At 29.8% G+C, this 27,785-nt stretch overlaps 1 protein-coding gene across 1 annotated transcript in view; it reads right to left on the reverse strand.

Annotated features, from left to right (window-relative positions):
- LOC129003604 (collagen alpha-1(XVIII) chain-like) overlaps nucleotides 1-27,785 on the reverse strand; it is a 354,201-nt gene that overhangs the window by 81,304 nt on the left and 245,112 nt on the right. The window contains exon 5 of the mRNA XM_054431902.1: nucleotides 16,574-16,687. Within this exon, the coding sequence (XP_054287877.1) occupies nucleotides 16,574-16,687 (114 nt within the window). The remainder of the gene's footprint in view (nucleotides 1-16,573; nucleotides 16,688-27,785) is intronic.

Raw genomic sequence — 27,785 nt, forward strand, 5'->3', positions numbered from 1 at the left:
GGCGTAGTACAAAATGAGAGAAATAGAATTTTGTAATGTATATACAATCGCCCTATTAGAATTAATTATAATTATAAGTTATCAATTATAGTCTAATTTTACTTGAGTTAAATTTCATGGTTATATCACTATGTAGCCATCACAGAGAAAAGATTTTTAAGCTTTGAGAGAAACCAATTTTAAACCGCATACCGTATTGCATACAAAGATGTAACAATAAATGTATCCAACATTGCAACATTAATCAGATTATTTTACACCCAAGGCTCTCGGTTTTATTTAAAGACATTTTAGTAGGAAATAATAGCAAGACAATTTTAAAGAGGAGTTGCATTGTATTTAATTTATTGGGGTGCTTGTTATTTGCTTCCCTAAATAGCTAAGACCCTGTGATATACTAACAATTTTGTAGGCCTATATTTGATTTTTGGGCGTTGAACTGAACTGCTTATCATAAAAACATTACTTTTAATCCATTTTGGTATTCAGAATTTGTTATTCAAAGTAATAAAAACATTTGATGTTGATTAGAGCTGTTAATTAATGGAATTAAAAGTATAGTGAGTGTCATGGATTTGAACCAGGGACCCGCCACATGACTAGCGAGAACGCTGAGCTACGCCCATGCTACGCCCTGCCGTAGCTACTATGCCATGTTTTACTATACTTGAAAATCTACTCCATTGCTTGTAACAGCTGCAATTATTTGTTACATCAAGAAACGTTTAGGCTTAGCATTCATGGTTTGTAGACTCAAAATAAGAATATCACCAAATGGTGTTTAACCCAAATATCCTTATGCATTCGAATAATTGAAAACATAGGTAAGGGTACTTGAAACCGTTCCAATAAACAAAATGTCCTTAGACGATTTAATTACATTCAAAATTTGAGCCTTCTTTTCTTTACTCATAGCAAGCTTAATTTTATATGTCAGAATAAAACAAAAACTATACAAATCACAGCGAATGCGGCAGCAACAGATCAACTTCCTTCCACCCAACTGTTGAGCGCAGCAACTAGGCCTATAACCGACTACTACTATCACCGTGTTGATTGCAGCGACGCGACGCCGCGCCGCGCCGGCGCGTCGGTGGGCTCATTGATGAACATAAATAATAGCGGTTTGATAAATAATGTGTGATTGTTTTACTTATGTGTCTATATATGGTTATTAATTAAAAGAAAACACTGCGTTTCTACAACTATTTACTTTTTGTATCAAATGAAAACAAAATTAAAACCCTTTATAAAGGGTTTGAAAACCCGTGATTGAGGTTAGAAATTTTTTTTGAAAATTTACCTTGTAAAGTTGGTCACGTGACTAGTAAAATACACTAGTATTTACTAGCGTTATAAAAACGTTTATGAAACACAAATTAGTAGGACAGGTAAATACGGGGCTAGTATTTACTAGACTAGTATTTTTATGAAACAGGGCCCTGGTAATGTTTGAAAAACAATCGGAAAGCCCGTTCTCAAATGTAAATGTAGGTATGCTTTAACATATTGGTGTAAATATAACAGCATTAGGATAGCAAGGAATACTATAGACTTTTATACTATTTAAAAAGTTAAAGCCCTGGTAAAAAAGCTACATTTACTTGATATCATCAATGTCTTATTAATCTTACCGATCCTTAATTATTTAGGTTTTAAATAACCAAACACATTTTAACCATATATCATTGAACCTCATCGCTTTATTTTTAGATTTATCATAGAACCACCAGAAAATTTGATATCATATACGTTTATAAGCTAAAATATCAAGTCTTTCATTTTTATGTGTACTGTACTAATATCTTTTTTTATTAAAAACCTTTAATGTGGTTTACTGGTTTAAAAGTATTCTCTGATATTTACTGAAATGTGTCGAAAGGAAATTTCAAAGCTCATAGTAATAAAACGAGTTGTTATGAAGACTTAAATCAAAGGCGATTTTGTGAATTGTCTGAGACTTTGAGTTTCCCCGTTGAAAATTTAAAACTGCCTTTTAACTAGGAGAACACTTCCTTTACATTCATTGTTGCTATTAAAAAGGTCCTTATAAATAGACTTTTTTATTTATATTCCTAATGCAGATTAAAATGTATTGTTATAACTATTTGCTTTATATAGTTTAACAAATAGTAATTTGTAGAGTTTATATTTTGATTAATTACTTCCCCATAAACGACATTAACATTATTTATAAGAACAGGACCTTCAATGAGAAAAGACGGCAATACTGCAGGCACTCTAAAATCTAAAGGCGCATTGATTCAATCTGTCCCATGATATTCTCAGTGTTATGATTAACCGCAATTTTAACAGTTAATGTTATTACAGTTACACAAACCGACGTCACGTTAATATGTACGTCATATTAACACGCTTGACAAGCTAAGCAGGGTTGCCACCTGATTAATGTTAATGCTATAGACAGTGTTACCAACCATGAAATAGTTTACCTTATGAAACATGTATTTAAACTCTAACTTTTTACATGCTTAAATTCAGACTTTATGGCTTTACAGACTTATTGTGAATAAGTGGAACCACTCATTGTTTATCGAACACAGATTTTTAAATGGCTATCTAAACACAAAAATAATTACCCATTTGACAACGTTATAGCTTAGTTTAAAGATAAAATAATTTAGTCCTATTTTGCACATGTATAGCACACCATTAAATATTATAATAAAAAGCAGATGTCTGAAACTAGTTGTGGAATACAACGATTGCATTGCCAAAATCAAGGTATTTAAACCATTCCTAAAAGTTATTCTTCGCAATCTGGAGGCTATTCATACTACAATACAATTTATTAATTGTTTGTCACTATAAAATTCGTGAGTTAATCTTTAAAAAAGTTCGAAGAATATAGTGTACTCAAGACCTCCTTAAAACAATACAATAATCATGAATCAATTACTGTATAGCCAATTCATATTAGGTATATGATAAGATATAATTGACTAGCTTATATTATCAAATGATGAAACACTGTCTTTAAAAAATCTTTTTCACGACATATTCATTATCTTATAAATTAAAAACTCTTCAATCTAATAAATTTTATTTTACACCCAATGAACAAAGACGTCTCAATTAGAACTCTAGACCGATTATAAAACTCGAGTTGGTTGAGACATCTTAAAGTATAAGTGTCAATGATTAAACAATTTTCGGACGAAACCCTATTGAAATGTTAAACACGTTGGTGTTAGAACAAGATAAACCCTCTTTGGAATCCGTAACTTGCTACGTTAAAACTATTTATTGTTGCATTTATCAAAATGTTGACGCAATTCGCTGATATTTAGATAAAGATGTTAGCCAGATGATATGCATTATATGAGTAGCATTATATGTAAAAGAAATCAAAGAAAAATGTTTACACGGTTTTACATGGTTTAGGAGTAACGATACTATATTTTAAAAGCTTGACTTATGGAAAGTCCATATAAAACCCTAACTGACAGCTCATAGTTATCTTATGAAAAGAAAGTGAAAGACCAAAAAATAACACACATAACCCATAAACATTGAATAACATCAAAATGTATCGTTTCCAGCCAAAATTTTAAAAAATCTTTGAGATTTCAGCCAGTTAATCACAAGACGTATAGGAATGATTTTTATTTATCTACAATTTCGAATCAGATGTATAAGATGAAAAGATACTTGACCAATATAGAATTATACATACAATAATTCCAAAACCAATATCTATATTGACTTTTACCACTGAAATATGGATCCTGGAGTCCTAAACAAATACATTGCTAATTTAAACACGTTTATTTAGCTTGATAAAACTATGTTGAGCAAACGGTTCTCCCTTCACTATGTAATTTTTGAAGTTTGTAGTGTAGAAAGTAGAATATTTTTACTTGCCTAGACGAAAGTTTTGTGAACTTTAGTGTTTGAAAATGAATTATAATCACCACAAATATAGGCCTAGTAACTGTAAAAACATTTTCTAAACTCGATAGCTTGATACAAAATATATTATTATATGTATAGTGGAATTTTTTAAATTTACATTTAAAATGTAAAACATTATACTAATCTTTTTTATAGGAGTTTAAATTGTTAATATACTAAAAAATATATTTCAAATTGCCACAGTTTTTTCATAACAACTTATACGTCGAATGAATGAAATTGATTGATTTATCATGTTATTTCTTTAATTTTTAAGATAAAGAATTTTAATAAATAATGAATCAACGAGAGACTGTGCGTTGAGTTGTGTTACTTTGAAACACACAAATACTCTTGAACTAAATTTGAACAAATCTCTTGGTAATAGCTTAAAGAACGACAAGAATGTTGAAATACATGTTTTATCAAGATTTTATCTAAATAGTTGTTCTAAACCCAAGATGGTAATACATACTATGAATGATGCAAAGGTTTAATCAGCAGAGTCCACCACGGATATTAGTCATGCCACCCTAGCTCTGTACAAGTGAACTGAAGTGTACAGTTCATGGCTGTATTTTAAATGCGAAATTACTGTCTTATAGGCTACATCTTTTCTAGTAAATCACACCTCGTTTGAAATATGTGTACATTTATTCAAGAGACTTTTTTTTAATTGGCTTATTACGTAAATGTAAGATCAATTTAAAAAAAGAATATTGCTATTGAAAAAGATTCAGTTAACGTGTGCAAATAATATATTTAGCCTACTGAGTGTTTTCGTTGCTTACTTATAATATTTTAATACTCTGTTATGAAGAAGTGGCTGGTACATTTTTAGTACGTTAAAATTTAGTTACGAAATTAGCTAGGAATTATGACGTTATTATCTACTTTTATTTCTAAATTTAAGGAATTGAAATAAATGTAAGCTGTTTGACTTAGCTGAGTTAATTTAATTACATAGGCTACAAGCTTTTAACAATTCAATAACTGCATTTCATACCTTTGAACTAAAATCTTAAAATCCCACTGAATTTAAATTCAACCTAAATAAATGTTCACAAACTAATCGATACCCGATTTTAACGAGAAATATTTAATTGGTTGGCCCATACAGCTGGCTGGTAACACGACTTTATCACTGGATAATTCAGTTTAAATTCAGCTAATCGCAAATTCTTACAGCCAACTGATCAAACAAGATCCTGTATAAAAATTAAAATCCTCCATTATCAAAGCAAATACATAACCATATCATTAACGATGTCCTCATACAACATTGCTCCATCAAGTAATGATATCAACGGAGCTTCAACGACAACACATAGAATACGTAAATAAAGTGACGACATAATACTGGCTGTCACTGCGCCACAGTGTCTCGTGTTAATCAATCAAACGTCTGAATTTACCTGCTTCGTGATATAATACGAGTAATTAATTACGTGCCAAACACTTTGACATGGAAATACGAGTATAATGTCTTTACATATTGTGTAAAGTAAAGGGACTTGTATTTATTCGGAAAATACAATAATTTTCTTTGTTGGTAAAATAAATAATGCTATGTTTATGCTACTGTGTTTATTTAAGTTGCCTATTTCAAATGTCATTTCTTAGAATTCTGTTCATAATTGAACAAAATCTTTCACAACTGTGTGTTTTTTAACGCAATTCATAAAAAAAAAATATTTGTAGCTATGCACTCTGTGCACCTAATTTCTCGTTCGTATTTCTCTTAATTATTTTAACTTTGCAATTTCCCAATCCCAACCTCCTAGTCCTTCAAAATAGTTATTGTATCTTCTTTTGTTCCATTATTCTAACTCAAATATCACATTTCTATTCCTAAATAACTTATTTTCCATTCAAAACAAGTCTAAAGTATTGGTAAATGAACTACAAAAACAAACAATTTTACGAATACACTATATGATACAGTTTAAAAAGATTTAAAAGGTAAATGTTAACAATAAATTTCTTTTATAAAGCGAGTGCTTGTATTGGCATATCAATCGTCGACAAAGGTAAAAGCAAAGATATATAGTAAAATATCTGGTTGAAAATTCAATTGAGCTGATAAATTTTCCTGGTAATGTTTGAAAAAAAAAATCGGAAAGCCCGTTCTGAAATGTAAATGTAGGTATGTTTTAACATATTGGTGTAAAAATTACAACATTAGAATAGCAAGGAATGTAATAGACTTTATACTTATTGAAAAGTAAAAGCCCTGGTAAAAAGCTACATTTACTTGATATCATCAATGTTTTAGTAATCTTACCGATCCTTAATTATTTAGGTTTTAAATAACCAAACACATTTAAACTATTTATTCCTTCAACCTCATACTTTTAAACTGTTAGATTTTTCATAGAACCACCAGAATTTGATATTATATACGTTTACAAGCTAAAATATCAAGTCTTTTAATTGTATGTATATCTAAATATTCTTTAATAAAAAAAAATATGGCTTACCGGTTTAAAAATATTTTCTGATCATTACTTAAGTGTGTCGAGAGGAAATTCTGATGCTCATAATAATAATACGAATTGTGATAAAGACTTAAGTCAAAGGCGATTTTGTGAATTGTCTGAGAATTTGCGAGTTTCCCGGTTGCAAATTTAAAACTTGACTTTTAACTAGGTGAAAACTTAAAACGTTCATGAAAACGTTCATTATTGCTATTAAAAACGTTTTTATTTTGTAGACTTTTGTTGTTTATATTCCTGACGCAAATTAAAATTATAACAATATTTGCAATAGGAAAAAATACAGCAAGACTACGGGCACTCTAAAATCTAGAAGCTCATTGATTCGTTTTGTTTAATGATATTCTCAGTGTTATGATTAACCACAATTTTAACAGTTAATGTAATTACAGTTACAAAAACCGACGTCACGTTAATATGTACGTCGTATTAACACGCTTGACAAGCTAAGCAGGGTTGCCACCTGATTAATGTTAATGCTATAGACAGTGTTACCAACCATGAAATAGTTTACCTTATGAAACATGTATTTAAACTCTAACTTTTTACATGCTTAAATTCAGACTATATGGCTTTACAGACTTATTGTGAATAAGTGGAACCACTCATTGTTTATCGAACACAGATTTTTAAATGGCTATCTTAAAACACAAAAAAATTACCCATTTGACAACGTTATAGCTTAGTTTAAAGATAAAATAATTTAGTCATATTTTGCACATGTATAGCACCCCATTAAATATTATCATAAAAACTAGATATACGAAACTAGTTTTGGAATACAACAATTGGATTGCCAAAATCAGTTAATTAAACCAATGCTATAAGTTATTCTTCGCAATCCGGAGGTTATTCATACTACAATAACTTTATTAATGTGTTTGTCACTATAAAACTAATTTTTAAAATAGTTTGAAGAATATAGAAAAATGTACTCTAGACCTCCTTACAATTAAAGCAATACAATAATCTACTTTAAATGTTAACAATGAATCAATTCCTTTATAGTCAATTCGTATTAAGTATCTGATAAGATATAATTGACTAGCTGATACTATCAAGTGATGAAATAAAAGTCTTCGCTCCTGTTGAGGAAACTGTATTCATCGACACATATTCATTGATAGAAAATATTTTAAAATAAATACAAAGATAATATTATTTCAAAATCTAAAAAAAATTAACATTTCTTGTCTTTTTTCGCGTAATACTAAGTCCTATAAATAATTAAGAACCATAAATTCACGAACTATTTATTTTCTTAGGAATTAATTACTCTTCAATCAAATAAATTTTATTTTACACTCAATGAACAAAGACGTCTCAAAAAGAACTCTAGACCGATTAGAAAACTCGAGTTGGTTGAGGCATCTTAAAGTTTTAGAAGTGTCAATGAATAAACTACTTTGGGATGATACCCCATTGAAATGTTAAACACGTTGGAGTTAGAACAAGATATACCCTCTTTGGAATCTGTAACATCCTATGTTAAAACTATTTATTGTTGCATTTAACAAAATGTTGACGCAATTGGCTGATCTGTAGATAATGATATTAGCCAGATAATATCTTAGTAGCATTATATGTAAAGGAAATCAAAGAAAAATGTTTACACGGTTTTACATGGTTTAGGAGTAACAATACTATATTTTAAAAGCTTGACTTATGGAAAGTCCATATAAAATCCTTAACTGACAGCTCATAGTCATCTTATGAAAAGAAAGTGAAAGGCCCAAAAATAACACACATAACACATAAACATTGAATAACATGAAAATGCATCGTTTCCAGCCAAAATTTAAAAAAATCTTTGTGATTTCAGCCATAAGTAATAGTTAATCACAAGACGTACATTAGGAATGATTTTTTATTTATTAAAAATTTCGAATCAGATGTATAAGGTGAAACGATACTTGACCAATATAGAATTATCCATACAATAATGCAAAAACCAATATGTATATTGACTTTTACTTCTAAAATGTCCATGTCTGGAGTCCTAAACAAATACATTGCTAATTTAAACACGTTTATTTAGCTCAATAAAACTACTTGAGCAAACGGTTCTCCCTTCACTATGTAATTTTTGAAGTTCGTAGTGTAGAAAGTAGAATATTTTTATTTGCCTAGACGAAAGTTTTGTGAACTTTAGAGTTTTAAAAATGAATTATAATCACCACGAATATGGTAACTGTAAAAATATTTACTATACTCGATAGTTACATACAAAAAAGTATTACATGTGTTATGAATTATACATTTACATTTAAAAGGTAAAACATTTACTTAAGGTTATAAATTGATTTTTTTTATAAGAGTTTAAGTTGTTAATATAAAAAAAAAAAAAAACTATTGAAATTGCCACAGTTTTTTCATAACAACTTATAAGTTGATTGAATGAAACTTATTTATTTATCATGTGATTTCTTTAGTTGTAAAGATACTTACTTACTTACTTACTGCTTACTACCATGGCCATTGTAAAGATACAGCTTTTAATTAATGAATCAACGAGCGACTGTGCGATACGTTTTGTTAATTTGAGACAAATAAATACTTTTAAATTAAATTTGGACAAATCTCTTGGTAGTATCTTAAAGGAACGAGAAGAATGTTAAAATACATGTTTTATCAAGAATTTTACTTATAAGTTATAATAAACCCAAGATGGTACCTAATACATACTATGAATGATGCAAAGGTTTAATCAGCAGAGTCCACCACGGATATTAGTCATACCACCCTAGCTCTGTACAAGTGAACTGAAGTGTACAGTTCATGGGTGTATTTTAAATGCTAAATTACTGTCTTATAGGCTACATCTTTTCTAGTAAATCACACCTCGTTTGAAATATGTGCACATTTATTCAAGAGACTTTTTTTATTGGCTTATTACGTAAATGTAAGATAAATTTAAAATACCCCCGTCGCAGCAAACCTGCATACTAAGCGAATTTCCATTTACCCGGCTTGATTTCTTCTAAAATATTCCCTATAAATTTTCAGATTTATTTCCTATTTAAATAACATTAATTTTAGTGAGTAGTTAGGTTTGCTGCTACGGGGAAGATGTTGAGGTGTGTTTTTTCAATTGAAATATTGATAGCTTAGTATGAAATAAACCAAATTGCCAAATTTGATTAAAATATATCCATAAACAAGCAAACTAAAACAGTTTATTTATTATCCATAAAAATAACATTGGAATTTTAAATTTACAATTTTTTTAATTTTCACCATAGTCAATGAACATTCAAAAACACTTCAATATACTAAATTATTTGTTTTTTAAGCTCTTCAAAATGGTCTAGAGAGAAATTTAGAAATTTAAAGTTTTTAGGGTCAAAAATGAGAAAAACCCATTTTTACCCCATAAAACCCCCCATAAACCCCTGATCCCATAGTCCGATTATGCTGGTTCGCGAACTCGTTCGAATAAATGTAGGTTTACACGTTTGTACCAAATTTCATCAAAATCGGATCAATTTTGCTCGAGTTATTGCGCTAACGGACACATATATAAATATATATATATAAATATATATATATAAATATATATATAAATATATAAATATATATATATAAATATATATATATATATATATATAAATATAAATATATATATATATATATAAATATATATATATATATATATATAAATATATATATATATATATGAATTTGAACGGATGGTGTTTTTGGCCTCTGGGAACCTCAAAACGAAAAAGTAAATCGGTCCCAGGTCTAGGTCTTACCATGAGACCTACGGTAATAGCTTATTCCCTATATGGGAAATTCGCTAAAATAGTATATTACGTTACTAGTCCTGAAAATAAGTGTTTACCGGACGAGTGTGGTCGTTCCCGTGCGAGACGAAGTCGAGTACGGGATTACCATACGAGTCCGGTACACACATTTTGGACGAGTTACGTACGATAGTTTACGCCATACTACTAAATCCGTACAAATCCTTATATATTTCCACCAACTAAAGGACTAATAATTACTAGTCATAACCTCTAAGAGAGGTTATGTTTTTGTTTATAACCACTCACTGCCACCTAAATACAGTATAATCAGCTGATTGGTGTCCGGCAAAACTCATTGCAGCACAGTAGTACGCAATGAAACCCCATTTGAATAAGCTGGCGGCAAACAGCTGTTTTCTGGACTAAATCCTTGCGTGGGAAGTTCGTCAAAATAATGTAGTGTGGCGTAAAGAATATTACTCTTGAAAAAGATTCTGTTAACGTGTACAAATAATATATGTACTGAGTGTTTTCGTTGCTTACTTATAATATATTAATACCCTGTTATGAAGAAGTTGCTGGAGTAAGATAAAATTTAGTTACAAAATAAGCGAGGAATTATGAATTATTAAGAAAAAGTTACTTGTATTTGTACAGTATATGTAAGGCATTTAAATTAAGGTAAGCTGTTTGACTACAGTAAACTTAATTTTCAACAATTCATTAACTTTATTTCATACTTTTGTAAAATAAAGTTTGAAAACCCTCTGAATTTAAATCAACCTAAATAATTGTTCACAAACTAATAGATACCAGATTTTAACGAGAAATATTTAATTGGCTGGCTCATACAACTGGCTGGGAAGACGACTTTATCACTGGATAATTCATTTTCAATTCAGCAAATCACAAATTCTTACAGTCACTTGATCAAACAAGATCCTGTATAAAAATTAAAATCCTCCATTATCAAAGCAAATACATAACCATATCATTAACGATATCTTCATACAACGTTGCTCCATCAAGTAATGATATCAAAGGAGCTTCAACGACAACACATAGAATACGTAAATAAAGTGACGACATAATACTGGCTGTCACTGCGCCACAGTGTCTCGTGTTAATCAATCAAACGTCTGAATTTACCTGCTTCGTGATATAATACGAGTAATTGATTACGTGCTATACACTTTGACATGGAAATACGAGTATAATGTCTGTGTATTTATGGTCTGCGTAATCATTATTAGCAATTCTAATTACAATTTGAAAAGTATAAAATCTTAGTATTATTGTAAAACCCCCGCCGCAGCAAACCTGCAGACTAAGCGAATTTCCATTTGCTTGATTGGATTTACACAAAAATGTCTCCTATAAAAATATTACATTTATTCCCTATTAAAATACATTAATTTAACGAGTATTTAGGTTTGCTACAACAGGGAGAGTAAAAATGCGTGTTTTTTTTTGTAAAATGTTAATAGTTTAGAATGAATTTTCTAAATTTGATCAAAATATGTTCATAAACAAGCAAACTACAACAGTTTACTTATTCTCCATAAGAATAACATGGGAATTTTAAATTTCCAGTTTTTTGGATTTTTCTCCGTAACCATTAGGCGCATAATAACGCTTCAATACACTAAATTATTTCTTTTTTTTAAGCTCTACAAAATGGTATGGAAAGAAAATGTTAAATTTTAAGTTTTTAGGGTTTAAAATGGGAAAAGCTAATTTTTACCCCATAAAACCCCCTATAAACACCTGTTCCCATAGTTCGATCATGCTGGTTCGCGAAATCATTCGAATAAACGTAGGTTTTCACGTTTGTACTAAATTTCATCAAAATCGGATGAGTTTTGCTCGAGTTATCACGCTAACGGACACATATATAAATATATATATATATATATGAATTTGAACGGATGGTGTTTTTGGCCTCTAGGGACCTCAAAACGAAAAAGTAAAATCGGTCCCGGGTCCAGGTCTTACCATGAGTACTACGGTAATAGCTTATTCCCTATATGGGAAATTCGCTAAAAACTTAAACATTGTATATTTATGGCTGACAGTTTACTTCAGTTAACTATTTTAAAAGTTATTTGTGAAAAAAAATATCTTTACTATTGAACCAAATTATTCCCTAAATGTATAGTTGAATAACGCATGTTATATCAAAAATAAAATAATTAACAGTTGTTTTTGTAATTAATATAAAATTGCGTACTTTTTTCCAATCTACGCTTTTGGTATTTTTAACTAGTTTGTAAGGAAACAGTACAATACCTTGGTCTTGACCAGATCAACTTAAAAAATTTTGTTAGACACCATCATTTATTGATATATTTCTTTAGTTTAGTATACATTTCCATTTTCAAACTCATCCCAGTGGCCTTTCAGATAATTCTTGATTTTTCTGAATTCATTCCTATCTCAAACACAATCCTAGTTCTAAATTTTAATCATACATTAAATAAATATAACTTATGGGTAAAGAAGGAACATACAAAACTATAAACCTTTATACACTTATACGTTTACATTAGAACGGAATGATGTCTCATCGAATTAAAAAGATAAATATGAATATTAAATCTCTTTTCAAAAGCCTAATGCTCTTACAAGCATATCAGCCTTTGACTGAGGTCAAAGCAAAGCCCCATTGTCAAATCTCTTGTCGGGAATTCAATTACCATGCGCTGATGAATTTTCTGGATAAGGGTTGAAAAAAACTTGCAAAAAAATGTAAAAGAAGCATTGATAACTGTATTGCTATAAATATAAAAAGTAAGATTACGTTGACTGGGAATTAATTTTATACACTATATATAAAACTTGTAATTCGAAAAAAGCTTCTTACTCTTAACACCAATATTTGTTTAAATCATTACGTTTTGGAAGCTCTTTGATTCTAAATTTAGCTCCAAATAACTTTTAATTATTTACTTTCTATTTAAAGGCTTACTAAACTGTTCCATATTCTTTACACAACAAAAAATATCTTATATACACTTTAAAACTATTTTTTCGGTGGTAAAGCTTTAAATGAATTTAAATTCTACAGTCACTTAAGAGAAATATTGGTATGTCTTGTCTATAAAATTGCAGATATCCGTTGGTATATAAAATAAATAAATAAATAAAATGACTCAATGAGCCTTTTCTTAAGAGATTTGAAGTACATTGATATTCCCATATTTGATCTATAAAAGCTTTCTTTTAAATAATTACATAAATGTATATGAAACTAAATATTATTGTCTAACAAAAATGAATTGATAAAATAATTGTGTTTTAACAGGAAAAGTGAAAACCCTGCTAAGGGTATAGTTACAAAAATTGCATTAGACCAATTATTTGAAGAAAGTCTATGTACAAACACCTTAATATTATCAATTGTCGGACTTTATCGTAAAAGAATATACAAACGCGGCTAAAAGACAAATAAAATAGAATATAACCAAAGGTTACAGCTTAATGATTGTATATTTTGGTGTATCATAAACTCTATATTTGTTTGTTTGTTTATTAAATGAAATTGCTACTGTTTGCGTACAGTCGCAATTTCATATTACTTTAAACCAGCGTTTGAACCAGTGTTAAACCAGTGTACTTTAAACCCTTAACAAAGTTTTAAACAAGAAAACTTCATACGATTCCGCTCTAGCATTGTTATTTAGTATCATTGGAAATCATAACAAGAGGATTACGTGTTTTAAGATTAGGTTTGCGGATGGTTGGGAGTTAGGCTAAAGTCCAAAAGGAAAATAAATACGAGCTACATATACCATTACGGAAATTACAAATACAGTATGCGAGATACCTTTAATCCTGAGAATATGTGTTCTATCTTACTTAAAAAATGTAAACATAGAGAAGTAAGAAATATAGATTCCTTGAGATGTTGATAGTCTTTGGCTAACAAACCAGAAATTGCTGTTCCCAGCCTCTGAAATATCTTTCTTCTACAACTATCACAGGCTTGTCTAAATGACTTATACTGTAACAATACTTAACTGGCCGTAGTTCACCACATGAATCCCATAATTAACAATAGTATGTAGTGACAAGCATGTAAAAATTAGTGGTTGGAGAGTTGTATTAATAATGTTAACGATAAAAGACGTAAAATTAAAAATATTTTCTGGAACACAATACAGTTTTTTCCGGTACAATAAATAGAAATGATCCTTAATAGAAAAAATGAATGATAGACAGTGGCGGATATTTAAGGTACTATAGCAAATGAGCTGATTCGCAAATTAGCATTTACCTTGTTAAAAGTCTGTTTCCATTGAAGTCAACTTTTAAAGCTTCATACCATTCTTTTAATCGCATTTTGAATAACTGCCTGTTTCATTATTATAAGCATCGGAAGTTTCTTCATAATTCTTAAGCCTTTTGCAAGTTCATCGGTGTTTTAAAGTAAACACATAAAGACGAGGTAATTATTTTCAACGTTGAAATTGTGATAAACTTCAATGCTTCCAGACATTAAGTATATACATTAAGTATATACATCTATTAACATACATGTATATACACACATCGGCTGGATAATGTTAGATCCACATTAGAATTGTAAATGTTTAGTGTGCCCGAATCTTTTCAAATAACTGATTCTATAACTAATTAACATAATGCAATGTTTATCAGAAATGAGCTACCTTCTCAGGCTTGGCTTCATATTTCAGACATACCAACATAATTTGGAAAAGGTTAAAGGAACCTTTACCATTTTTCGTTATTTCCTCCTGCTTCGAATTGGTGTTGCTCATCAAGAGATCTGACTGAATACCTTTCAGTATAGGATCTATGCTATTTTAAATACAAACTAAGTATATCAAAATAATTAACTTGCCATTCAAACTTTAGATACAAGCAACAAAATACATTGTACGCTAATGCAATAACTCCTCTTTTGTAACATGAATCAAGCTTAAATGAAGTAACAACAAAACTTACTTGGATTAACTAGATTCTTAACTTCAAGATATTCTAATTTCAAACTTTAGAGTTTGTTGTTAACGTTTTAATTCAGTTACCTAAGTAATTTACAATGCCTCATCTTGACACTTAACAGTAAGAAGTTTCCTCGTTTACAGTTTGAGTTTATTAATTTAAAATTCGCTTCATAACATTTAAACATATTTAAATAACGCATACCACATACTTCAGAGATTGTTGTCTTCTAAATTAATAAAGGATTTGGATAGTGAAAACCTTCCAAGTATTCCAATAGAGTGTGGCGAAACTTTCACAACTAACGACTAATAAGCTAAAATTCGTAATGAGTACGCAATTGATTAGCAAAGGAGCTAAGGGGTCTGACCATAGTCTATGTATGATGGTTTGATTTGTGGTCAAGCCAATCCGATTGCTTATTTGCTTAAGATCGTATTAGCAAAGACGATAATGGTGAGATATTGGAAGTTAGTAATAAAATATCAAATTTAATGAATTAGTGTAGACATTGTCCAAGACGAGCCATACACGGTTGATGAATAGAATAGATTGAAGAACAATACTTAAACAAATTGAATTACAGGCAATTTTGATTAGTTCAAAATTGTAATTAAATTAATCTAAGTACTGTTTTGATATGGTATTTATTTATGTATGCAACTGATAAATAATCGGTAAAACACACATAATAATTTCCAAGACAAATTAGATGATATAAAAAGCCCCCAGTAATCCATTAACATATCACAAAAATTAAATAGGAACGTTTATTTTATGTAAATCTTAACTTTATCCCTACAGATAATTTACTTTTTTAAAACGAATTAGGGGAAAAATTATAACTTAAGGCTGAAACATCCACTTTACTATGGCTAAATTTTAAGTATTGTTTTATCGAAGCCCATCTAAACTTAAAGATATACGAAATTAATCATTGTCTTCTTTCCAGGGTTTTCACTTTTCTTTTGATACTACTGTATTTTGTTTTAATGCGGCAAAAAATAAGTTAAATTTCATTTAACGACAAATGCCGAACCAGCAGTTCCTAATATATTTATTGTCTAACAACACATAATCAATCTGCAATGGCTCCCCCTTTCATTTAAATTGTCATTTGCGTGGAATAGAATATATACATGGTGAATAGAAAATAAATAATCAACAATGCCAATTTAAGGTAAACCCAAAATATAACTAACTAATTTCTGTATAAAGAGGATACATTTCTTAGAATATTTCTTTTTACCGACTTAAAATACAAAAATAAATTCAAACCTCATGCTTAATACACCACCCTTGTATTAAATTAGGTCATGGCTTATGCAATAATTGATTCAAGATAGAGCTACAGATATAACCATCTATTGTGTCCTTGTATTGATCAATCTAGCGATACTATGCAGTTTGATTACTCTAACATAACTAGTACACAACTAAGTTACTCACGGGATATCTAGTATCAGACTCCACGAAGTTGTTATAAGATGCGATGATCTGAGAAATGTTGCAAGAACATATACCAGGGGGTCCCGGCGGTCCGCGCTCCCTTGGTCCACGTAGCTAGAAAAAACAAAAGTAAACATTTTAAATTTCTTAGATCTAAGAAAAAAAGTTAAAACTATAGGAGACATATTTCCCTCTCTTGGCATAATTTACGTATATTATTGTAAGGCTTTTAATAGAGGGGAACTCTATACAGAGAATGAGTGGACAACAGCTTATGTGCACCAAACTACCGATTCAGGGTGATATCACAAAGCTAAATTAATTGATAATTGAATGGTATTAAATTCGAGCCTCAAAAACAGAAGGGCAAAGGTCACACATAACACGGATCAGCTACACTAAACAATTATTTTTATGAATAATGAAAAAAATTTAAATCTGTCATTATATTAGAAGAAACGTTAAACTAAATAAGAAGACATAATCCCCTTCGTAATTGGTAACGTGGTCAGTTAAAATAATATCTTGAACTAAGTTTATTAGCGTAGTCCTTACACATGTGACCTTAACAAATACAGCCTAACCTTTTGAAAATATGTAAGTCCCTGACACTATACAGTATACACTACTAAAGATGACATGAAGAAATAATTGAGAAAATATCTGTCTGAAAACAAGTTTTGTTTGCAACTAACTAATAAAATACTAGTAACTTAGTTAATAGTACTACTAATACTAGCAACAATAATTTTTATTGGTGACAAACCTAAGTCCAACTAAAATTACAACATATTCACAATAATTAAACAATTGAAGTTAACAGATGAAATACTATTTCATCTAGTAATTAGTCATAAGTCAAAAGTTCTTCATTCCAAAATAACAAATAATACATTGTATTGGAAAGGTTATTAAATAAACAATAGTGTAAACCGAACATTTCTTGATCAAGATAATAATGTGTACAAAGACTACTAACTAAACTATTTGAATTCTGGTTAAATCGTTAATCCAACAGGAATGACTGACTACATGTCAGCTGAGAAATCACGAACGCTGTAACAAGCCTTTTCAACTATTGTGCACAACAATCATGAACACAACTAATATACTTGATTAAGCTCGCTATTGTCATGTAATACTAATAACAGAATTATTAGAAATTCCATATCGATATGAAATAATTTGGATAATGGACATTCAGTTAATACAAAGGGCTTCCATGTTTCAACAGCCAAGTTTAAATACCTGGCTTTTAATCATAAGTAACATTTGGTAACGTGCTAAATCAATCGACTCAAATAAATCCCCGATTTGTCTGCATCAATTATGAAAGTAGTCACTAGTTTGAGTATACTGTAGTATTAGATTTATTTCAAATACTCATAGTTAAGGGAAATACTCTAATCTCCAAAAATATAATTGAAACTATTAGTAGGATACATTATGCTTGTATTTTGATGCATTTAAGGAAAGGTTTTCTAGATTGATTGTTGAACACTTTATAAAGCTTGAACATTTATCAAGGTTAGCTGATGTAATGGAAAATCTCAGCACACGTAAACTAAGCTGTGTCCCAGAAAGGTTCTTGGAACTGATGGTAGCAACATGCTGAAAATGTTTATGAATAATATCACCTGCTGTTATTACACGGTAGATTTAAACTTGTTTTTGAGCGATTTTCGATAGAAAAATACAAACATTTTCAAACTTATGCTATGCGATGAGATTATTAAGTTTGGTATAGTGAAGTATCTTGAGACAATTTTATACATTCTGCGACTGCGCTAGGGAAATGGTGAAAAGAGCTTTATTCAGACTTCAAAATTACTCTAACTGAAATAAAATGTACAGACAAATATTTAAAAGTAAAAGTAAATCAAGATGTCACGACATAAAATGTATTTGCCTAGATGATAAAACTGATGCCGAAATGCCGTTCCCAAGTACAAAGAAGAATCAAAGAAGTCTTGAAAACATTTGGGTATTGAAATACTTTATGCATATGAGATTTAAGTCAAAGTCAACAAGGAAAAGTAGAGACTAAATAAACTAATTGAAGTGGATTTATTGATTTTAGCTCATAAAGATTCTTTTTATAATAATCCTATCTGAAAGGTTATTTAATGTGACATATGCACTGAAATTTGTTATACTCTAAGGCTAAATTTATTGTAAACAAAAAATTGGATCAATTTGATCCAAGTTAATGAAGTAAAGGTTTGTAATGTCTCCTTTTGCTTGTTTTATTTCACTTGCAATTTTAATAATTGAATGAGGGGGATTTATAACTCTACAATGTGTAAACATTTTTCCTTGTAATGAACTCACATTCAATTCACTGTAATGCCCAAGAAGAACAGCGCATAAATATAATTGAACAGGATCATGCCTTTACAAAATCATAAACAATTTATAATACAGTTAGAGTTAATTAAACTAATTTTTATACAATCCATTCTCCCAATACAGAGCTTCAGATAGTGTATAAAAGCTACTTTTTATGTCGAACTCTCCACATTCGGGTAACAAAGTGTCCATTAGCAAAGACTGATACTGGTTATACAGCGGGAACTCGCACCTGGACTAGTGCATTAGCCATCCGTACATTGTTTTGGACAACAGCCATAATACAACACTGTATAACAAGGGAGAAATAATAACAACGACGAGATTACTATTAGGGGAAGGTATCTTGATTTCCCAGCCATAAATGTTGTACAAAAACAATATATTTTGTTTTTCATATTATTAGTCAAAGAAGAAAACACTTTTCATATTATAAGTCCAACATAAAAAACAAATTAATTTATTTATTCATCTATGTACTCATTTATTCATACATTCAGTGATTCGTACATCACTAAATGATTGTATATCTTTAAATCCATTCATCTATTATTCATCTATTTCACCATAAGGATTATAGAGCATATAATACTCATCCATAAATGGCTTACGCGGACGAAAAGGGTCAATAAAAAAAGCTATATGAACTGTAAAATATTGTTTAGTGAATGGTATAAGTCTTGGTACGTATTTTTTGTGAGCTGCAGTAATAACATTAATCACAGTAGTTTACGTAGAAATCAAGAGGAAATAGATTTTTCTAGGAAATCTAGACCGACAAACCAGTTTGCAAAATAGTTCAAAACACGCCAAAAATAAGGTGTTTTACTGATCATTGTAAAAAAGTTACAGTTACTGTTTACTGTAATCGACTTTATGGATTAAATATATAAATCATATACAAATCATTGTAAAATCCATGCTTTTGAGTTTTATGGAAACGAATGAACTAAGATTTAATGGTTTTAACAATTCAACAATCACGTTTAGTAATTATTATACGTAAACCAATTCAACAACATTCAATTTTGTCAGAGACAAAAGAATGCGATGATACTTTAAGATGAGAAGAGCTTTATGATTCAATCGATTGCACTTTAGAGACCAACTGTAGAGTCAACTTGAGCACGTTTATATCTTTACAACTTTAGATAAATTCACTGAATTCTATATTTAGTAACGTTAAAAAATAAATTATTCTTTAGTTGGTGTTCCCTGACTGGAGATGACGCTGTAGTCTTTCACTTACACCCTATCAGTAGCGTTTCTATATTCAGTATTTTAAATTATTGTCTATTTAATGTACGACAAACATTGTAACATATTATTTAACATATTTTTAGCAGAAGAGCGTAACAGGACTGAAAAGCCTGGTGTATTTTTTTCAACCGAGACTAACTTCGAAAATAATGGTTTGAACGTTAAATAATGTGTCTGTAACTTCCGTTTTTTACTAACGAACATGCTTCAAACCATTACAAAATATATTCTAATGATTATGAGCTCAATGTTTCTAAATTAATGTATAATTAGCATTACAGTCGAAGACTATGCACTGCTATTCCACGTTGGTATATTTTACCATACAAAATTCCTGTAAGCTTTATTAACATTAATATTTATTAAAATACCCCCGCTGCAGCAAACCTGCCGACTAAGCGAATTTCGATTTGTCTGAATTGATTTTCAGTTAAATATATTTTAATAACATTAGGTTTAACGAGTACCTAGGTTTGCTGCTACAAGGAATCTAATAAAGTGTGTTTTTGAGTAAAATATTGATTGCTTAGTACAAAATTAATAAATTTGCCAAATTTGATCAAAAAATATCCATAAACAAGCAAACTACAACATTTGACAATATTCTCCATAAGAATAACATGGTAATTTTAAATTTACAATTTTTTTAATTTTCTAGGTAACTAATAATCGAACAGAAATACTTTTATATACAAAATTATTTATTTTTTTAAGCTCTTTAAAAAGGTCTTAAGAGGAATTGGGAAATTTTGTGTTTTGAGGGTCAAAAGTGAGAAAACCCAATTTTTACCCCATAAAACCCCCCGTAAAGCCCCGTTCCCATGGTCCGATCGTGCTGGTTCGCGATCTCATTCAAGTTTATCCCACTTTACACCTTTAAACCAAATTTCATCAAAATCGGACAAAAATTACTCAAGTTATCGCGTTCACGGACGTATATATATATATATAAATCTATATATATATATATATATATATATATATACATATATATAAAAATTTGAACGAATGGTGTTTTTGGCCTCTGGGGACATCAAAATGAAAAAGTAAATCGGTCTCGGGTTTAGGTCTTACCGTGCCACCTACGGTAATAGCTACTTCCTTATAGGGAAATTCGCTAAAATGTTATGCTTTATTCAATCCCTTTTTTGCTGGTATGCATTTACGTAGTTCGTATAACTTTCAGCATAATTCAGCTGGGATATTTAAAGAAAGTTCCACTTTGTCGGAGCCTTGCTTGTCCGCACATATGGTGCCATGTTCAGATTGTTCGTCTTTAACTACGCACTCGCATAAAAAACCGTTTATGAAGGGTTTAATTTAATAAGGGCCTTAGTGTGCATCTTTCTGAAAGTATAATTAATTTAACGTATAAAAAGTAATATATTCGTATTAAAAATTTTTAACTTGTAAAACCATGAATAAATACCCCAAGAGTGAAACAGTATATAGGATACGTAGTTCATTTTTTATTACTAAAATTATTACTAGAATACGTGTAGCTTTGTTTAGGCTGTGATTCGCCCTCATTTTCCTATAAGAGATTTTTAGTGTACGTTTCAGTGATACATATGTGTACAAAAATTGCCGGGCGAAGGAACAAGATTTTTGGTATAAAACTGTTTCCCTGAAATAATTCGGTCTTTCAGTTTACTGAGGTAGATCAAGTACTTTGATATTCTAACAGTTGATTGCTATAAAATCACACCGTTACTTCTAAAATTATGTCTGTTAACCTACTTAAATTAAAAAAAAATAATTATCTAAAGATTTTATGTACCGGTATAGAAAAGATTTTGATATAGTATAATGTTTATAGTTTATCTGAACTAAAATATATTTAATTCCTATAGCTTTGAGGATTAAAACTAGTTAGTTAAGCCCATTAGTGCTTAGCTGTGACTTAACGGACTTAACATCCTAAAAAGTTATGATTACACAAAGATATGTTTTACAAAACAAATCTAGCACTTACTTTCAACATATTGAGTTTAGTGATATATTTCTTACAGGCAAAGAGTGAAAAATTGAATCAAAATCAGTACTTTAATCAAGTTTTAGTTTCAATATATCAAGGGAAACGAAGGACAGCGAGGCTCAGTGCAATAAAACGATAAGGCTGATGACGAAGATAGAAACAACCCGCCAGGGAGTACTGGTGTTTTACATTAGTTGAAACTCTACATCAGACATGAAAATATGTAAATGTTCAACCTTTGACGACATGTTCTAAAACAGTGACACTCTGCATTATAATACAAAGGTATTATTTGCATTAGGTCTGAGTGCAACGGTAGTAATGAAACAAGTATTATGTTTGAAGTGTTATGCCTAAACAAAGCAACGCTGACTATTCTGGTCACTAGGGCTCTCGAAATGTAATTGCAAATCGTAATAATGTGAATTTAAGCTAAGTTTATTTTAGTTAAGTTAATTTTTGAAAGTGTGAGTTTTAGTTAAGTTGTGAATTTGAGTTTAAGTGTATTTGTTGGAAAAATAGTTTTGCAGAGACGTTACTAAAATATATTTTACTATAATATTTTTACTTAAGACAATTTTAAACTGTAAGCTGGTGACGGGTTTTCATATTTATTCATATCATATCATTAATTATAAAATAATAATTTTTTTTCAACCATTTTGTTTGTATTCCAAAACAATAGCATTACTTACGATTTAATAAATAACTAGTGTCCCTGTTGCTCGAATTCGAGCAATTGCTAAGTATTAGAAGCGTTATTTTAAAAGGATTAACGGTCATAATTTCTGATGACTTTAGAAGATTCGACCAAAAGATTATGGAAATACTCAAGATGTACATAACAGTATTATATCAATTTATCCAGGCTCTCTCGCTTTTTTCCATTGTAATATTTACACTAACCCAAATTCAAATAGTAATATTCCATTTCAACCAAGTCAGTAAATGTTTGTAGCAAACTGTATTAGCAAACTTATTGAATGTTTAGAATTAACATATGTTCTTCTTCTCACTTTTAACTTCTGACAACAGCTGGAGTTTCATAACAATTTTTGTTTCCTATGTTAATCTTATGGAGAAATACGAAACTTTAAAGGGTCCCAGGGCCTCACTCTCTAATTATTTCAGTAAAAAGAAAGTTTCCTGCACAACTTCACGTTACGCTCTTTCCAATGACACCGAAAACATGTCAATCGGTTCAGTAGTTTCGGAGGAGTAATTGTCACAAAAAACATGCTTGCGTATTAAATAAGTATAGATAATGTAAAAGTAATTTAAATTACTGAACCATTAAAACCGTCTAAACCATACATTTGTAAAGATGAACAGCCTAATGAAGGAAATGCAAGCATCATTACTAGGCCTATTGAATACTGGTAAACGGTTAGAAATTTAATCAAATTTTTAGATAACAGAAAATTAGTCCAACGTGAATAAACAAGGTTAAAAATTAAAGATGTAAAAACACTAACAAACAGTTGAGAATTCCCACAGTATTACTCAACAGCTGGTACTAATGGACACTTTGTTACACTAAATGTAGACCCTTCGACATAGTGGGCTATTGTAACATTAACTGATGGTACCCTATAGCGAAGCATTCCCTTACATGTGTAAAATCATTCCGTTTTGCTTGTAGCAAAATTCAATTTGGCGAGTTAAATTTAGAGAATTTACCAAATGGAATGAGCTACTAGAGTCCCAGTAACGCTTTCCTTTTTTCAATGTAGCAAATCCACCACATACGAAAAAAATATCATGAAGGAACTATTACTAGAAATTATAAGAGTAAAATTCCCATCATGCAAGTAGAAACTTTCACTGTCTGCAGGTTTTCTGAGGCGGAGGTATCTTTGATACCCTGGCGTTACACTGGGGGTACAAATTAAATTAAACAATAAAACCAGACTTTTCAAGCTGGACCTAGTATATATTTTATTGTTGCTTTTTTGTATGCAAACATTGTAACCAGTTATGCAGGGATAGAATAGTTAAAACAGTGGGTTTAGTGACATGATTAAAACACAAAGACTAAAATACATTAAATTATGTAACTACCTTAACATGATAATTTCATTCTTTTTTTCCAGCATAGCACTGAAAATTCTACTGTTATAGTAGTGTAATAACTACAGAACATACCTGGATGAAAATTAAAATCAAATTAAGCATGTTAAGTCTACAAGTAACACATTAGTTTTCTCTGTATTAGTCTAATTGAATTTTAAATAACCAATCCCAAGAATTATATTAATCCCTTACAACTGAACATTTCTTATTTGAAACAAATCTCGTGAATAACTCGGTTTGGTTCATTCCCGCGAGCTTAAAAGAGAGGATTTGGTTAACAAAGCAAACGTGATCGAGTTTTAAATTAAGCTCGAAACGTTTCAAATTATACTTCAATCTGGTTTTGAATGACTGACCTGAAATTATGAATTACTTAAGGATATCCACAAAGAATTCAGAATATAATGTTTATTAAATTAAGCCATAAGAACAAGAAAAGGGACTATCATGTTTTCGAGATATAATCTTTTTCTTTCCTAATATTTTGTATTTTTGTATTTACGTTTATTTAATAATATATATTTTAAAACATTTCGAATTGAAACAATATAGAAAATCCAACATTAGGAAGTATTAATAATCATGTTGTTATAACTCTTTCTTTACTACAGAAATGAATACTTTTCTTTGCTAAATAGTTTATTTAGCAAAGAATTTATTAAAGAGAACTAACATTAATACTGTTGAAAGTGAACAAACTCTTTAAGACTATTAAAGCAAAAGCTTAAACAATTGAACTCGCTACTGAGAACTAAGGAATTGAAGAAAACTGAAATTACGAAGTAGTATCATCATAGTAGTTGTTTCATATGACACGTACAATTAGAATTAAAGTGTCTACAATCTGATACAAACTACTCATGGCTGTATCTCAACTCACTTTAATAAAAAGTAAGTAATTTACTATTCAGGCAAGCTAATGAAAAATATCAACTATAGGAAGAATGGCTTTGTTTATCTTTCTTTCTATTTGGCAGCGAGAACAAATTTCATAAGTGGGATATTTGTAAGTTTGAGAAACAATGAATAATGCAGTATTACAATTTTCGTGAGATTACAATATAAAACAGGCTTTAGCACATTATTTCGTCAAAACAACACAGGTTGAATGTAATGCTTTTAACTCTGCAGTGAGATGGAAAACAATAGCTTTTTAAAATCGCTCTTGAAGAAAATTAAAACAAGTTTTACATGGTTCTTTTATACGTCGTATAAATAATTGTTCTTATGATCATACTCGAAAATTTTATTTATCCAAATATAAAAAAATAACTGGATAAGTTAACTTTAAAGGTAACGACCAGTAATGTACGTTTTTTAAACACTAATTGCATTAAGTTTACCTAAGAATACAGGGTGTTTCGTAGTAAGGAAAACTTAGGGATAGGTTCAATCTGTCCAAATAAAACAAAAGTATAGAATAATATTTGTTCAAAAAGTGCCTTGTTAACGAGATATCCACATTATATTGTTATAAGAATATTTGAAACCATTTATGATATATTTATTGAATTTTATAAACGATTTTGACAAGGAAAAGGTTAAGCACAAAAAATAATCATTATAAATGAGTTAAGGGTCAAAATGGTGGTCATTTATATATTATAACTCAAAACAAATAATGAATGGATGAATTTAATAAACAATAGTAAGACCACTTTTATTCAGCATTACAATTATCTTGAAATGAAACACTAGTTCAAAAACATCCAAAAATAAATAGCTGAGCAATTACAATTTTAAAGCGCATCCTAACGGCTTCGCCTTATTCTGCCAAGCCTGTACGTACAGTGTACAACAACCTAGAATCAACGAATCTTGCCATTACCTTTAAAAGTAATCATAGATATAATATTTCCTACCAAGAAAACTATACGTAAAAAAATCTGGAAAACAATTAATAACGATGAAAAAAGTTAGGAATTTACTTATATAATAATCAAATTAATTACGATAAGGACAAAAAATAATTATATGTTTGAGGCATTATTTTATTAAATTAAATGTCGGAAAGTTTAAATTCACAGTACTAAACATTACATCGCTGAGTAATTTAAAATTGAGTTCTTTTACATGTTAGAATTATCTTGTATTTCTAAGGATCGTTTGTATGAAACCTCCCAACTAAATCACACTTTTATGAATTGTTTTCGTTTCATTTTTTATCAAAGCAAGTTTTCAATGAAAAATCGCCTAACATCTTGGTGTAGAGGGTATTTTATTAGTTGAGTTTAACCGACTGATTACGTCCAAATACACTACAATATTATATGAGCAAACAGTTTAAAATTACACATTTGTGGCAATTCATATTTTCTACATTTATACGTGAAATATGACATTTTCTCCATTCAAAAGCATAATTATTCTGGTTAGGTGGGGATTAAAAAGTAAATTGAGTGTGTCACAAAGAACACAAAAGTAAGCATTAACAAGTCTAATGAGAAAGACCAAACAGTTCTCAAAGTAAAGCTCCACTTTGTATATTTAAATCCTCGAATGTAAATGTTTATTGTCATCTTGTGATATTTTTTTGCACTTTCGCTTTTCAGCTGGTCTACTAATTACGTAGATTAAAATGGCTGTAGGAGTAAATACAAATGAAATATTTTCAACCTTTCAAGTCCTTTTAATTCTGTGTACTATACCTCATTCATCTTTCCTCAACGATGTTTATAATTACTGAAAGACAATTATCAAAGTTTCTTCACCGAGCTAACAATTAATTACTCCTCTGTTATTCTTCACTGGTTTTAAGTTTCACCTCGATAATTTTAAATATTGCTGGTTAACGCAAAGAAAGGGACGTAAAAATCTAATGTTTTAATACATTATCTGTTTTAATAACCACTTTCATCAGTAACATCCTCCTGTTACCAAACCATTACCTCCTAATATTACTTGATTGAAGCCAGATTGGTCCAAAAGACAAAATAAAAAGCTTGAAATAATTTTAGACAACTTTATAATAAAATAACGTATTGCTAGAACGCATAGCATAACCCATCCTTACCGATTTTAATTTAAATCCAATATGACTGTTTTAAAATCCACTTAGAGATTTCCCAATGCCAAGAGTTGTCGAGACCTGTTCCCATACGTTACAAAGTCGAGGGTTCTTGTAGACCCTTCGGAGTTTGCATATTAAAACAAAGAATCACTTGTTCAAAACTTTTGAATTACCATAGGAATAGTAATTATTGTTATCCTTCAAAGGACCTTTGTATCAAAATTAATGATCATTGAAATAGTGAACGAGCTCTAGTGTTTAGTTATTATTATTTTGTGCATTGTTTGAAATATGACAGAGGCAATTTCATTGGAATATAAATTACTTCTTTCTATTTAAATCATTTCAACCAATTGAGGAAACAACAAACATCAACTGAACTATAAATAAATATCACACAAAACAAATTATTAAATAATGATTAAATGAGGTTAAATCAGCTTAGTTTGTTTCAACTTTGTCCAATTTCGTATTTTAGGGCTGATGAGTGAACGATCAGTGTCAAATGTTAGAGATGACTACTAGAACCTGACTAAGATCAG

This window comes from Macrosteles quadrilineatus, unplaced genomic scaffold (assembly GCF_028750875.1).
Source record: "Macrosteles quadrilineatus isolate MER2022 unplaced genomic scaffold, UCM_ALF_1.0 Scaffold_9__3_contigs__length_116548681, whole genome shotgun sequence".
Taxonomy (NCBI): domain Eukaryota; kingdom Metazoa; phylum Arthropoda; class Insecta; order Hemiptera; family Cicadellidae; genus Macrosteles; species Macrosteles quadrilineatus.